At 46.4% G+C, this 14,301-nt stretch overlaps 1 protein-coding gene across 1 annotated transcript; it reads right to left on the bottom strand.

Annotated features, from left to right (window-relative positions):
• Positions 1 to 5,850: 5,850 nt before the first annotated feature.
• Positions 5,851 to 13,319, bottom strand: FUT4 (fucosyltransferase 4). The gene is given in 4 exon segments (XM_021679100.1): positions 5,851 to 6,705; positions 6,707 to 7,416; positions 9,802 to 9,864; positions 13,169 to 13,319. Coding segments are annotated over 4 exon segments (1,779 nt in total).
• Positions 13,320 to 14,301: the final 982 nt, after the last annotated feature.

Raw genomic sequence — 14,301 nt, 5'->3', positions numbered from 1 at the left:
TCTCTGCGCATCTGTTCCTCCTTGGTCCTCTTTCCATGTCAGTTAGCCCTTATCTTCCCCCTCCTTCTTTTCTATCTGCTCTTCTCACTTTCTCTTCAAACACTTCTTACTCGTTTACCTCAATGTCTTTGTTTTTTCCTTTTTTCTCTTCACTCCCCACATATGCTCACCAGCTGTCCTACTTTCTGGTGCACACTCCTTTTCACTCATTTATTATTCACTATTGAGTACTCACTATTGAATCCTCTTTTCTTTTTTTTTTTAAAGATTTTATTTATTTATTTGACAGAGAGAGACAGCAAGAGAGGGAACACAAGCAGGGGGAGAGGGAGAGGGAGAAGCAGGCCTCCTGCCGAGCAAGGAGCCCGATGCGGGGCTCGATCCCAGGACCCTGGGATCATGACCTGAGCCGAAGGCAGACGCTTAACGACTGAGCCACCCAGGCGCCCCTGAATCCTCTTTTCTTGTAACTGGTCCTACTCTCAGCTAGCCAACATCAGTGTTCACAGTCTGTACTGAAATGAGCATGTCAGTGTGTGTGTCTGTGTGTGTGTGTGTGTGTGTGTTGGAGAAAGGAAAGCGGAGAAAATATTCAGTGTTTTTCCCTCTTCAATAATTTGAGCATCAGCTGTTAAGAAGGATGCCTCTGCCCACCATCCTGTTCCCAGTCTTTATTCCACCCCTTTTTAAATGGCATTATTGGTGCGCCTGGGTGGCTCAGTCGTTGAGCATCTGCCTTCGGCTCAGGTCATGATCCCAGGGCCCTGGGATAGAGCCCCGCATCAGGCTCCCTGCTCCGCGGGAAGCCTGCTTCTTCCTGTCCCACTCCCCCTGCTTGTGTTCCCTCTCTCGCTGTATCTCTCTCTGTCAAATAAATAAAATCTTAAAAAAAATTTTTTTTTAATGGCATTACTTAGTTTACTGAACAGGAGATAAAGACAGTACATAGAGTGTGTTGGGGCACTTAGTAAAATAAATTGGAATGAGAGAAAGGAAAACACTACTTATGCCCCTGGAGACAAGTCATCAGGTTAAAGTGAAGAAGCCAGGCAAGAAAGATAAAAGGACGAGCTGAATTAGACCAGGCACAACTCAGAACAGACAAAACTGTCACATTTTAGTCACTAATCCAGGAGGACTGATGAACTTAAAACCCCTCAACCAAGAAACACCCCACGTGTCACGGTTGCACACGTTAGTGCCTGGAGAAAGTACATTTTAAACAAGGAGTCATTTTCCATCTCAACATTTTAATCATTTTATCAAAACAATCTGAACATGCATACATACTTGATTTGTTATAAGAATGTGTAGCATAAAAGTCCCTGAGACACATCCAAAAAGGACTTGAAATGTATTCAGTGCAATTATTCACCATACTGATTACCAAGAACTGGGCTCCCTTCCCTCATATCTAAGGCATGTGACACTTTAATATATGTGTGTGTGTGTCCATAAATATATATATGCATGTTTAATGCTAAATCAGTCTCCCTCTCTGCTGCCTAGTTTTCTGACAGTTTACTGCTGCTGGGTAGCAAGTCATTTCCAGACTGTAAGGAAGGCACACGGGGAGGTGACTCAGTTCCTCAGCCCTGGGGTGCCAGTCGGCATAATGATGGCAAGGGAAACGAGAAGGTCCCAAAAAAAGACTTCGTCCAACTCCCTCATTTTGCAGTTCAAGTGACAGAGGCTCAAAGGGGTTGTGACTTGTGACAAGCCCAACTGGTTCTGCCACGACGACCATAACCTCAGGCAGGTCTGGACCCCTTCCTCTGTAAAACGGACGGGGATAATCACAGCTAACATCTTCCAGGTGCTTCCTCTGTGCCAGACACTGCACTAAGGACTGGAAGTGTGATCGAATTCTCCCAACACCTCCAGAAACTACAGATGATTACCTTCAGTTAGAGATGGGAATATCAAAACACAGAAGGCTTAGAGGATGTACCCAAGGTAAGACAACTAGGAAACGTTGCAAAGCTGATCTAGGAACCCAGGAATATCTGCCTCCAAAATCCTTCGATTCCAATTCTTAGATCCCTTCTAAGAAATACCCATCAGGTAGGTTCTCAGATTCCTTAGAAGTCTAAAAGTCTAGCACAGCGTTGACAAACTACGGCCAAATCCAGGCACCCCATCTGTTTATGTCTTGTCAAAGGCTGCTTTGCGCTCCATCAGCAGAGGTTAGCAGCCGCAGAGACTGGATGGCCTGCAGAGCCTGAAATATTTACTCTGGCCCTTTACAGAGTTTGCTCGTCCTGTTCTAGAACTTTGAAAATTTGGAGTATACTGTAACTGTGTAGCACTTCACCATGTACAAAGCACTTTGGGCCACATAATCACATTTAATCCTCATTTTGCCAGGGCATTCATGCATTATAAAGGAGGAAGCTAAAACTCAGAGAGTTTCAGTAACTTGCCTAATCAGGATCACAGGGGCAGAAAGTGGCAGAACCACATACCCAGGTTCTGACCCCAAACTGCAAACTCTCTCCATGAGGCCACCCTGCCCCCTCTACCTTACTGCCAGGGAAGGGCTTAAAAGCTGGAAAAGAGTGTGAATAGTGAAAGCAAGTCAGCCTGTCTTCCCGATCCCAATGGCATTCCAGGTGTGCTCGGGTCATTAGTCATCAAGTGCCAAAAATATGAAATTTGTAATAAATTTGAAAGAAAAGTTTATGCCTTAAAGGGAGGGCATGACAATCATAGAAAAGACATTTTTAAGTATATATGATTCTTTTATGAATGGATATGAATTTTAACCTACTCAATTTAGAATATGAAAAACATAAAATGAGCAATTGCTATATTTCTCTTACTCTCTGACGAGATCAGCCGAAAAAAATATTCTGCTGGTTCTATACCCAAAATTTGCACATGAATAAAAATGCAAATATACCTTCTTTATGCTAAATATTTAATAAGTGTGGTTAGTTTTAAAGACTTACCACTAAGAAGAGCACCAGTAAAATAGTTACTCCTGTAACTATATAACTCACTTTTTTTTTTCAAAGAAAGCCAGATGCTTCCTCCTAGCGTGCAAATTCAAGTTCAATCTAAATAACAATGGTGATTCTTGAAATAATACAGTTTAGCTTTAGGGATATATTTGAAACACACAATATGAGGCCCCTTTTTGTTTCAGATATATCCTGAAATATATGTTGAGATTTAATTTTAGACATACAAATGGATATGGAGCAGCCTGAAATCCCCACAAAAAAAGGAGGAAAAAATTTCTCTTTTGCCAACTGACTGCTGTATGTTAGGCACCTTTATTTTACTTCCCCTAATGCTCACAATGAACTGTGAAGTATTGTCCGCCTTCATTTTTCAGATAAGGAATCTGAGGCTCAAGGTTATTACTAATTTGCAGAGGTCACACTAGCTGGAATTAAATCTAAGCCAGATTACCTCCAAAATCCACTCTCCCACTGCCTCATGTAGATTCCCAACCACACCAAGATCATTGGCCAATACCTCATAAATACTCATTTTAAGAATAGAATTTTTCTGGGCACCTGGGTGGCTCAGTCAGTTAAGTGTCTGACTTCAGCTCAGGTCATGATCTGAGTCTGCTTCTCCCTCTGCCCCTCCCCCCTGCTAGAGCGCACTCTCTCTCTCTCTCAAATAGAAAAATAAAATCTTTTTTAAAAAAGAATAGAATTTTAACTTTTTCTTTATTGGCTGGCTGATACTTTGTAATTCCACCCACACTATAGTATTTAAATAAGGAAATTTTATCCATGGGCTTTAATTTCTCCTTTTAAGGAAAAGAAAGAATTGAAGAAAGAATTGGGTTTTAGTGAGCTTTTCAAGTGAGTCTGCAACAAATGCACAGAGAGAAAACTTACTTTATGATTCAGCTAATTGTCCTAATCAAGTCCATAGTTACTGTTTACAGCAGAACTTCATATAAAACTAATTAATCTCGGATCGTACCCACAATAATCAGTCACTGAGGGTCCTTACTATAATAAATCGAGGATTTCTTTATATTGTATCTATATTAGATGATGGGTATTAGCTGAACCTATTGCAATAATCATTTCACATTCTATGTAAACCAACCATCATGCTCTATGCCTTAAACTTAATACAGTGACATGTGCTAATTATTTCTCAATAAAACTGGAAAAAAATAATCAAATCAAGGAGAAAAAGAAACGATTGTTTGAGGCTGTAAATCAACTGGCTTTCTAATAACTGACCTATGGCCTATATTACATTAAAGAATGTCACTTTAAACAAATAGGTTCTGCCAACTGATTTATCAAAGTTAATTATTTACTTGGTGGCAGTGGCAGATTCGAGGAGCCTTAAAGGAAAGGACCTTCCTTGCCTTACACATTTGTGTGTCTTTCCTGGCACCTGCAGCCCAGTGTTTGGCACAGAGTAGGCACGCGGTGACACCTACTAAGTAAGCTATTCATTCAACAGCTTTTCAAGGCAATGCATATATTTTCAAAGTTGGCCCAATGACACAGTCTCAAGGTCACTAGGCATGTGAGGATGTACTGTACTACTATGCAGACCAGGAGGGGAACCTACTGGCCCCAAGGAAAGTTGCAGATTTAGATTTTAACAAAAGCCAAAGCTCACTGCAGGCACTAATTTAGTTTCATTTCCCAGCAACTAAACATTGTACTAAAAACTGAGCCGGGCAGGGGCAGGGGCGGGGGGGGGGGGGGGGGAAAAAAAAAAAAAAAGACAAACTGCCATTAACAGACACCACGAAACTTTTTTCCTCTTCCATGATTCCATAATGCGGTACAATCTCGTTCCTTGTTCTGCAGACGGGTAATGCCAGCACCCCTGGAGGACAGATATTCCTGCTGAAATTTCAGGGCCAGTAAAAAAGACAACAAATTAATTTTGTGAAGAGCGACACCGTGGCTTCCTTCTCCTCTGTTTGTAAACATAGGCTGGTTTTCTGGAAAGAGGGAAGAGGTTGCTTCCACTTTATTTTCACATCTGTAATTTTAATGCGCTTTAAAAAAATTTTAGGTTATAGAAAAACAGACACAGGAAATAAGTTAGGAGACGATTATTCACATTGCAAAGGGATTCTCCATAGGGCTGCATTAAATGCTGAATTCTCCTAAAGCAGTGAATTTGGGACTTGATTTAAAAGCAGCTTTCCAAAACTACACTTGTAAAAGTGAGGTATACCTATAGAGTCCCCTGAACTCTCCTTCAAGGACAATCTACCAGCTTCTTTGCACTCATAGGGCCGGGGAACAAAAAGGACTTGTTAAGGAACAGTCAGCGGATTCTTGGACCACTCTCCTCATCTTCCTTAGGAGATGAGGCTTTTCAGAATTCACCCCAGACAGAGAAAGACCCACTTGTGGCCCTAGTCCTGTCACTGTTCTGCAACAAGTCTCCTAAAACCAGGGGCTTGCTGCGCATCGGCCCAGTGAAACGGGCGCCAAGGAGCAGTGTGTGTGGATTCGGATTCAGCGCAGACCACAAATACGGCCTGTGGCCAATGAGGAAGGTCAGAGCGACGGACTCAAAGGCTTCTGGTAGGTAGGCTGTTTCTTCCCCTCTGCACAGGTTACAAGGTGAGGAAGGGCCCCCTTCTTCCCAGGTGAACACTGATGTCCATCTACAGCACACAGAGCCCAACTGCTATTTGTGCAAAAAACCCATGAGAACCGGGAATCCTTCCCACCCCGTCTTTGTGCTGAATAATATCGATTGGTAAATCACCATTTCCCCATAGAGTACAAATGGGTGTTTGGAAAACTCCGTCCCATGACTGAGGAGTCAAGGAGATGCACAGCTGAGGCTCCAAAAGCTGACGATTTGACCTCCCTGGGTTACACCCAGGCGAGAGTGGCTTCACCGCTCAAACCAGCGAGCCAAGTTGCGTACGCTCTTGGGCCGGTCCTCGGCGGTCTGCACAGCCTGGCAGACCCGGCACCAGGGCTCGTCCCAGAAGGAGGTGATGTGCACCGCGTAGCTCCTGCGCCAGTTGAAGTAGCGACGGTAGACTGCCGGGTTTCTGTCGAGGAAGAGCAGGTAGGCGGCCAGGGAGGAGGCACTAGGGAAGTCATCCACGTGGATGAAGGCACCGCGGGGCACGAAGCGCTCATAATTGGCACGGTCGGGGCCCAGCACCACCGGCACGGCCCCGGCCAGCAACGCGTTGCGCCAAAGCTTCTCAGTGATGTAATCCAGGTGCTGCGAGTTCTCGAAGGCCAGGTAGAACTTGTAGCGGGCCACTGTGTGCAGGAGGCCAATGTCGGGCACCGGCCGCCCCAGCCCGCTCCTGCCGAACACGTCCACCGCCAAGTGCTGGCTCAGCTGGCGGTAATAGCGCACCCGGGCCTGGCGCTCGTCCCAGTTGCTCACCACCCAGGCCACCAGCCCCCGTTTCCGGGCGAGCGGCGGGGCCAGGCCCAGCGGCGGGTCGCTGGGATGGGTCCTGGGGTAGAGGTAGCCGTAAGGCACGAACACGTCCGAGTCGGCCCGGTAGGAGAGGGTCCAGTTGAAGAGGTTACCTGCCAGGCTTCGCAAGCCCGGCGAGTGGGAGGGCGACTCGAAGTTCATCCACACCCAGCGCTGGCCCGGGGGCCTGAGGCCCGAGGTGGCCAAGGCTTCGGCCGCCGCCGCCTCCTCGTCGTCCAACACCTGCAACTCCAGCCCCTCGGCCCCGCGCACCTGGACGCCCCAGGGCGGGGGCCAGTCGGGGGGGGCCCTTCACGAGGTCCCGGTGGTGGAAGAGCACCGCCTGGGCCTCCGCATAGGCCGCCCGGTCGGTGAGCAGGCGGCAGCCGCTGATGTTGAAGCGCAGCCAGCAGTCCGGCGGCCGCCTCGCGCCGCTGTCGCGCCCCGTGAAGGGTTCCCACCACAGCAGCACGCCCACCGGCCGCCGCGGGCCGAAGGACCGCCAGGGCAGCGGCGGCAGCTGCCTCCAGCAGGAGTAGGCGGCCAGAGCGGTGCACAGCAGGCCGGCAGCCGCCAGCGCCGGGGCGCTCCACGGAAGCCCCCGGCATCCGCGCCGCCCGAAGCGCCGGCCGCCCGCCGGGCCCCACGGCGCCCCCATGGCGCGCGCAGGCACCGCCGCCGCCTCTCGCCGCGCGTCCGCAGGCGTGGAGCAGCGGAGCCCGCTCTCATGCTGCCGCTGCGGCTCTAGCCGTCGTTGCCGCTCGCCGCTGGCCCTGGGGCGGGAGAGGGCGGTCCCGGAATCCCGAGGCTCGCGGGTCTGCCTCTCCTCCCCGCGAGTCCCCGCAGGGCGCGCCGCCCGGGCAGCCCAGCCCGGCGCCACCCCGTCCCTCCCCTCCACCGTGCCCCCAGCCCGACCCGCGCGGCCGCCCCGGGCGTTTCCTACCGCGCCTCCGCCCGCCCCCACCCGGCCCAGGGCTCCCGGACTCGGCGGCCGCGCGGCCCGGGCCGCCTCACCCGCTCCTCGGGATCCCGCCGCAGGGGGTTCTCGGGCCTTTCTGCGCGCGCTCAGCGCCCTGGCCTTGAGCCCGGGCCTGCCCGCGGCTCCCTCCCAGCTGCGCCCCGGCGTTCAGTCGCGGTGGCCTGCACCCGCGCCTGGCCCAGGGAGGACCCGGTTCACCGCAGCGCGCGTGCACAGGGCGCTAGAGCAGGCGCGGGCTCCTAGGGAAGGCGGGCCGGGGGTGCCGAGTCCCCGGGAGGGGGACGGAAGATCGGGTCCTCTTCCTTCCTCACCCGCCTTGCTGTGGCCAGCGACGCCTGCAGGAGGGAGGGAGCCCGAGAGGCCGCGGGAACGTGTGGGCTGCGGCGCGGCCACCGCGTCGGTGACCGTGACCTCGTGACCCGCCGAGACTGGCCAGCGGCGCGACGCACAGAGAGGTCGTGCATTTTGTGAAGCCAAGTTTCCGGGGTGGTTATTAGTTAAACCGTACTGTCACGAGAACGTTTTCTCTGCCTACCTCCCCAGCAGAGGATCGGAGGCATAAAACATTTTCTGAGCAACTGAAACATTCTTTTCCATCCCTCCGCCTCTAAATACTTCTGACTGCCGGCCGGTAGACTCTTTGTACGGGGCTAGGAGGACTCATAAACCAAAGATAAATATAGGGCCCTTGTGGCCTTTGTGCTCAAGGAACTTCCTGCCTATTCAGTGAGATGAATGAATGAACAGCACTATTCATTTGACTAAGCACGGAAGAAACAACTGAATTTCTGTACTCAAGATCATGCAAAACACTCTCGACTATACAATGATGGCTGAGATAAGAACTACAGCACCCAAGTTTAGGATGTAAAAATAAGTATCTCACTGCCGCTTCCCGTGTGAAGGCATCTACTTCTACAGTCGCTTGAGCAATTTTTTCCCCTACACCTTGAATTTGAATTTCTGGGTTTAGGCCTTCACTTATGTTATTAAACTCTTACTCAGTGAAGTACAAATAGGCCATAGGTAGGCTACTGACCTGAGAAGAGGAGGCAGCTTTGAGAGAATTTTTAGTAGAACACAGCTGTGCACCGTGGTCCCCCAGCCCAGTGCCATATTAAGTTACAGAATGTTAGAGGAGAAATAGATTTGCTGGGAATGGGGCCAACCTGTCAGGTGTTTTTGATGTTACACATACAGAAAATAAACCTGGATTTCCCATTAGAATTTCCTGGGAAGAACTTTCTCATTAAAAATCAAGTACAGATTGTAGGGGCGCCTGGGTGACACACCTGGTTTGAGCTCAGGTCCTTGATCTCAAGGTAGTGATCTCAGGGGCTTGAGATCCAGCCCAGAATAGGGCTCGGCGGGGAGTATGCTTAAGACTGTCTCTCCCTCTCCCTCTGCCTCTCTACCCCCCTCTCAAATAAATAATAAACCTTTTTAAAAAATCAAGTACAGACTGTAAAAGCTTCTATAAAGATGGTTTCATGTGGCATGCCTCCCGTTTTGGAGCTGGACAGCATTAGGCACCCTGACTGTGCCCATCAACCTAGTGACACTTTCTCCTACACACTAAAACCTGTTATGTTTGTCTTTTCTTGTTTTTCTTTTCATTTCACACAATCATTTTCAAGCTACTTAAGCCAATTGTCACTGACATTAGGAATTTCACTTCCGCTCTTTTATTTTTAATTTTAAAAGAACAAGGGCAAATGGGTGGCTCAGTCAGTTAAGCATCTGCCTTCAACTCAGGTCATGATCCCAGCATCCTGGGGAGAGCTTCTCCCCCTCCCACTCTCCCTGCTTGTGCTATCTCTCTCTCTTTTTCTGTCAAATGAATAAATAAAATCTTTTTAAAAAAAAAATAAAAATAAAAATGAATAAAAAATTTAAAAAAGCTATGAATGCACAAATAACTTTTTTCAACCAAGTGAAGGAAAGGACATATTAGCTTTTTTTTTTTTTAAGATTTTATTTATTTATTTGACAGAGAGAGACACAGCGAGAGAGGGAACACAAGCTGGGGGAGTGGGAGAGGGAGGAGCAGGCTTCCCGCAGAGCAGGGAGCCCAATGCGGGGCTCGATCCCAGGGTTCTGGGATCGTGACCTGAGCCGGAGGCAGATGCTTAACGACTGAGCCACCCAGGTGCCCGCTTTTATTTTTATGCAATGCAAAAACCTATACATTCATGCACATTCCTCCCCCACTTCAGTTAAATAAGACGTCACAGGAGGAGCGTAACGTTGAGTCCAGCACCTGGTAGATAAGGCTTTGGTAAATGTTAACCTGTTTGCTTGCTTCCTTCCCCCACGCCCAGTTTTCCCGTAAATCCTTCCTTCAGATATTCCAATTACGCCAACTCTTTATTGGTGGAATGACTCTGATCTCACGAATATCAATTTCCATTGTCTCTACTTACCTTGGTAGGATGAAGGATACAACTCTCTATTTAATCTCATCTTGATGTTGGGGGAAGGGATACCTAGAAGAGGGTATAGTTGGATCAGTAGAAACCAATCATGACTTCTCTACAAACAAGTGATTGATTTATTCCCTGGGCCATGGTTTGTTCTTATTTTAAAGGAATGGAGTATTCTCACTTCTTTTTTGAACGAGTTGGGAAACTGGGATAAAAAACACTATTTCTACCTTCAAGAATCTGAAACAGAGGGAAGGAATCCTAGAAGGCTTTGATAAGGTGGATCCTGGAATAATTAGGGACCACTGAAATCAGGAAGAGGGCCAAGATGTTAGTCTAAGCAGAAGGGGCAGCACACCAATGGCCAGACAGTGAGGATGAGGACGGTAGGTTAGAAGTCACTAGGGTTTAGTTTGGCTAAGGAGATGGGGTTTTATCCTGAAGGCTGGAGAGAGTCTTCAAAAGGTTTGAACAAAGCAAGGGAGCAATATAATAGGATTAGTATTTTTAAAAGCTCGTTGTGAGGGGAGGGGAGTATACGGAAGTTGGCATAAGATAGGCTTTGGTATGCTAGCCCTCTTTATTGACATAGGCACAGGTTAATGGGTGTGTTTTGTTGAGTAAATTCATTAAGCTACAGACTTACATATGTACTTTTGTATCTGTATATTATACTTTAGTAAAATGTTTCTAAGGGAAAAAATGATTCTTTCATCCGTAAAGGATGAATTGGGTATTAGGGACCAGGATAAGAGCAGAAGTATCTAATCCAGTTGGAAAGATATTGCTATAAATCACATATGAAACAAAATGCCTGAACTAAAATAGTAGATGTGAGAATGAGATTAAATTAAAATGAAAGGAGAATAGATTCAGAGATAGTTAGGAGGCCAGACCCTTTCTCCAGGAAGCCTTCCCATGTGCACAAATCCAGGGTAGGTTACATATATGTGCTCCCATATGTACATTTCCAAAATCCCATGGGGGCAGGGATCATGTTTCGTTCATAACTCCATCCCTAGCACAGAACCAGGCATGTAGTAGTATTCATCATCTCAATGAATACTTGTTGAATGAAGGAGGACTCTTAATGTATTGCTGAAATAATCTGTTGGTATCTGTGTTCCCGACTAGAAAGTGTATAAGTATCAGGAAAAATTGGCTACGTGAATGATTTGCTGTGACATTAAGAAGCCCCTTAAGCTTTCAGGGGTAAATGCGACACATGAATTAGAACCCTGATGACAAGCATCAGAAACTCCATCAAATTAGGCTGCCTCTCATTGGCCCAACCTGGACCAAGTGCTCATTCTTGAAACAATCACTGTGGTCAGGAGATGTGGACTCTCTTGAGATCTTCTTCTGGAGCTACAGGATAGGTTTAGCTAAACCTCAGGGGCTAACAATAGGGGGAGGGTAGTTCCCCAAAGTAAAAAATAAAGTGCTATTATCTGAAGAGGGAATGGTTGGTGGGCAGTCCAAAACAACATGCCTATTAGCCATACAAAAGGAATTGTTATTCTAAATGAACTCTAAATCACCTCGGAATTTTAAGAATTCAAAAAAAATTTAAGAATTCTAGGATTCTTCTTAATTTGGTTAACAAAAACAAAGTATTTCTTGTATATTTAAAGTCCTCTCAGTTTCCACAGAATATTACTCAGGAGGAAGTGGCTTTCAGTTGCAAGCATGAAGACAAGGTCAAGTATAAAGAAGGACTTTTGGCCCCTGAGGATTGCTAAACCACGGTAGAAGAGAGGTCTGCAATTCAAGGCGCATTTTCCCAAGGTGAGTGAGTCATCACCTCCCAGTGTGTCCAAGGATGATCTATTCAGTTCCAGAATTTGATAGCAGATAGAATTCTCTGAGGCCAAGGACAAGGACAACTCTGGTTGCTAAAAGGCTAACTCATTCTTCGCTCTTCCTCAGGGAGATAGTTCATTGTAAGCTGTCCTGGTGCTCCTCACCAGAGACATTTTGATGAAGGATAGTTGAAAGAAAGGCAGGCAGGGACAATGGGTCCCTGCCCTAAGAGGAAACCACCCTTAAAAGGATTTTACACCACAATTTATGGCTCATTGCCCTGTTCAATCATTGGTAGAAAAATAAACCTAACACCAACTTATAAGGTCTTTCCTCTATCCAAGTGCAAAACTTTACTGGCCCTGAAAGACATTGTTAGGAATAGTCAATATGAGAACTTACTGTATTTACTTAAGGCTTTTACTCTTTATGCACTCAAGGTCTTCTTGAACAATTACCTGACTGAAAGGTAGTACAAGGATTTTGGATGTTTAGAAAAAATGTACATAGTGAAATTTTAATTAAAGTCAGAAATATTTATATGATTCTTTAAATATTTGGAGGATTTACCTCTGCATTTTTCTTGTTAAACTACTTCCTCCTAAAATAGAGATTATTTGTAGTCACATGTGAAAGTTACAGAGTGCAAAATTTACACAAAAGAATATTATTTTGACATGGAAATAAATATGTTAATTTCACAAAGTGCAGTGCCGGGCACATATGAGGTGTTTAAAAAGTATTTATTTATTAAATAAATGAATAGGTGAATGAATGAATGAACACCACTCTTAATTTTACATTTCATGAGACACTTATGAAACAATTCCATTTCTACACTCATGAAGATTATGCAAAAGACTTTGGACTCTAGGCACTCCTGACTGGCTCAGTTGGTGGATCGTGTGACTCTTGATCTCAGGGTTGTGAGTTCGAGCCCAGGTTGGGTGTAGAGAGAACTTAAGAATAAAAATCTTAAAAAAAAAAAAAAAAAAGATAATTACTAAGATAAATAATACAGCACAAGTGTAGGGTAAACATTGTAAGTATCATACTGGCCTCCCCCAATCCTCCTCACGTTCACCAGCACTGTCCTTCTACCCCCAACCCAAATCTACTTGGGTCCTTAGTCAAGTGACTTCTGAACCGGGCTTACTGTGGGACCTGCCCCTCATTAGTACTAATGTGTGGCTACACTCAAGGCAACCAGACCCTAACTCGGGACCAGACCTGAACTCAGGGAGGCACCCCAACCCTCTGCAGATGGAGGAAGGGATCCTGACTACCTGCCCCCCTCCCCACCTCGTCCTGACCCTACTTCTCACACAGCCCCAGGGCACACTTCATGAAAGAAAATGGAGAGAAGATGCATTTTTTCCCTAGAAGTCAGGTAATTATGCCTTGACCGGTCAATTCCCCTCAAGCAGTCCATCAGAATAGAACAGTGGTCAGACTGGGTTCCATCCCACTCATTCCTGTGATTCTACCTCTAAAAAAGGGTTTGAGGCTCTTATAATATTAAGAAATACTTGTTGGGTGAAAGTGAACAAAATCAGTGACCTACAAATAATTTTGGAGAAGTGTGGAAAAGGGAAGGTAAAGTGGATGTTGCTTAGATGGCACGGGAAGAAAAATTCCTGAAGAAGATAGCCAAATTTTTGATTCCGGGTCAAGCTTACTGTGGCCAAATACACCACAGCCCAGAAGTCTCGCATGATGCAGAAGGGTGAAATCTCATCAGTGATGCTGGTTATAATGGGAATGTTTTCAACTGCTCTGAAAGAACCTGTGGTCTGTCCTTAGCAATGTTTAGTGCAATTCCACAAATGTTTTGTCTTGGGAGAAAGAGAAAGACAGATGAAGAAACACTACCCCGACTATCTAACCTCACTGCATCACTGGGCTCTGCATAAAAAGGAAAATTCTTTCTTCAGTGAGCTCACTGTGCAAAGACTTTGTTTCCTGGATCACCCAAGACAGCAAGGAAATAGCAGCGACTCTTAAAGTCAGAGAAGAGAGATTAGATGTGAGTGAAAGTGGTAGATGCTGTCTGACCCCCTGTTCACAGAGCCCACCACTCCTAACTTCCATCCCTGAACAGCTGTTTTGCCTCTCAGCTCCCTTGAAGCTCTGCTGGCCCATTTCCCCGTCCACAGTTTGAAAAAGAGTGATGGGGATTGTTGTCAGAGGATTTTGATATGACGGCCCCAGGATTTGCTGTGTTCCTTTGAAAGAGGAAATGCTTCAGTTTTTCTTTGATATACTTTGGCATGATACCTTTTGTCATTATCAGCTTGTAGAGCTGTTGGTTGGTTTTTTTTTTTTTCCCCTGAAGGGTTTTCCAAACAATACAGGATTGAGAATGGTCCTATATTGACACTTGCAGGACTCCATTAGGGTCAGACTTTGTTCTGACCTACAAAAGGGGCAGCTGGGTGGCTCAGTCAGTTAAGCGTCTGCCTTCGGCTCAGGTCATGATCCCAGGGTCCTGGGATTGAGTCCTGCATCGGGCTCCCTGCTCCACGGGGAGTCTGCTTCTCCCTCTCCCTCTCCCCCTCCCCCCTGCTCATGTTTTCTCTCTCTCTCTCAAATAAATAAAAATCTTTAAAAGAATTAAACCTACAAAAGCTATAACTTCATGCAATAACATTTATTGAATGCCAGTTAGGTGCCAGGCTCATGAGGCTTATGTGAAGA

Source organism: Neomonachus schauinslandi, chromosome 11, assembly GCF_002201575.2.
Source record: "Neomonachus schauinslandi chromosome 11, ASM220157v2, whole genome shotgun sequence".
NCBI classification, from domain to species: domain Eukaryota; kingdom Metazoa; phylum Chordata; class Mammalia; order Carnivora; family Phocidae; genus Neomonachus; species Neomonachus schauinslandi.
This window is presented reverse-complemented; position numbering and strand designations above follow the sequence as displayed.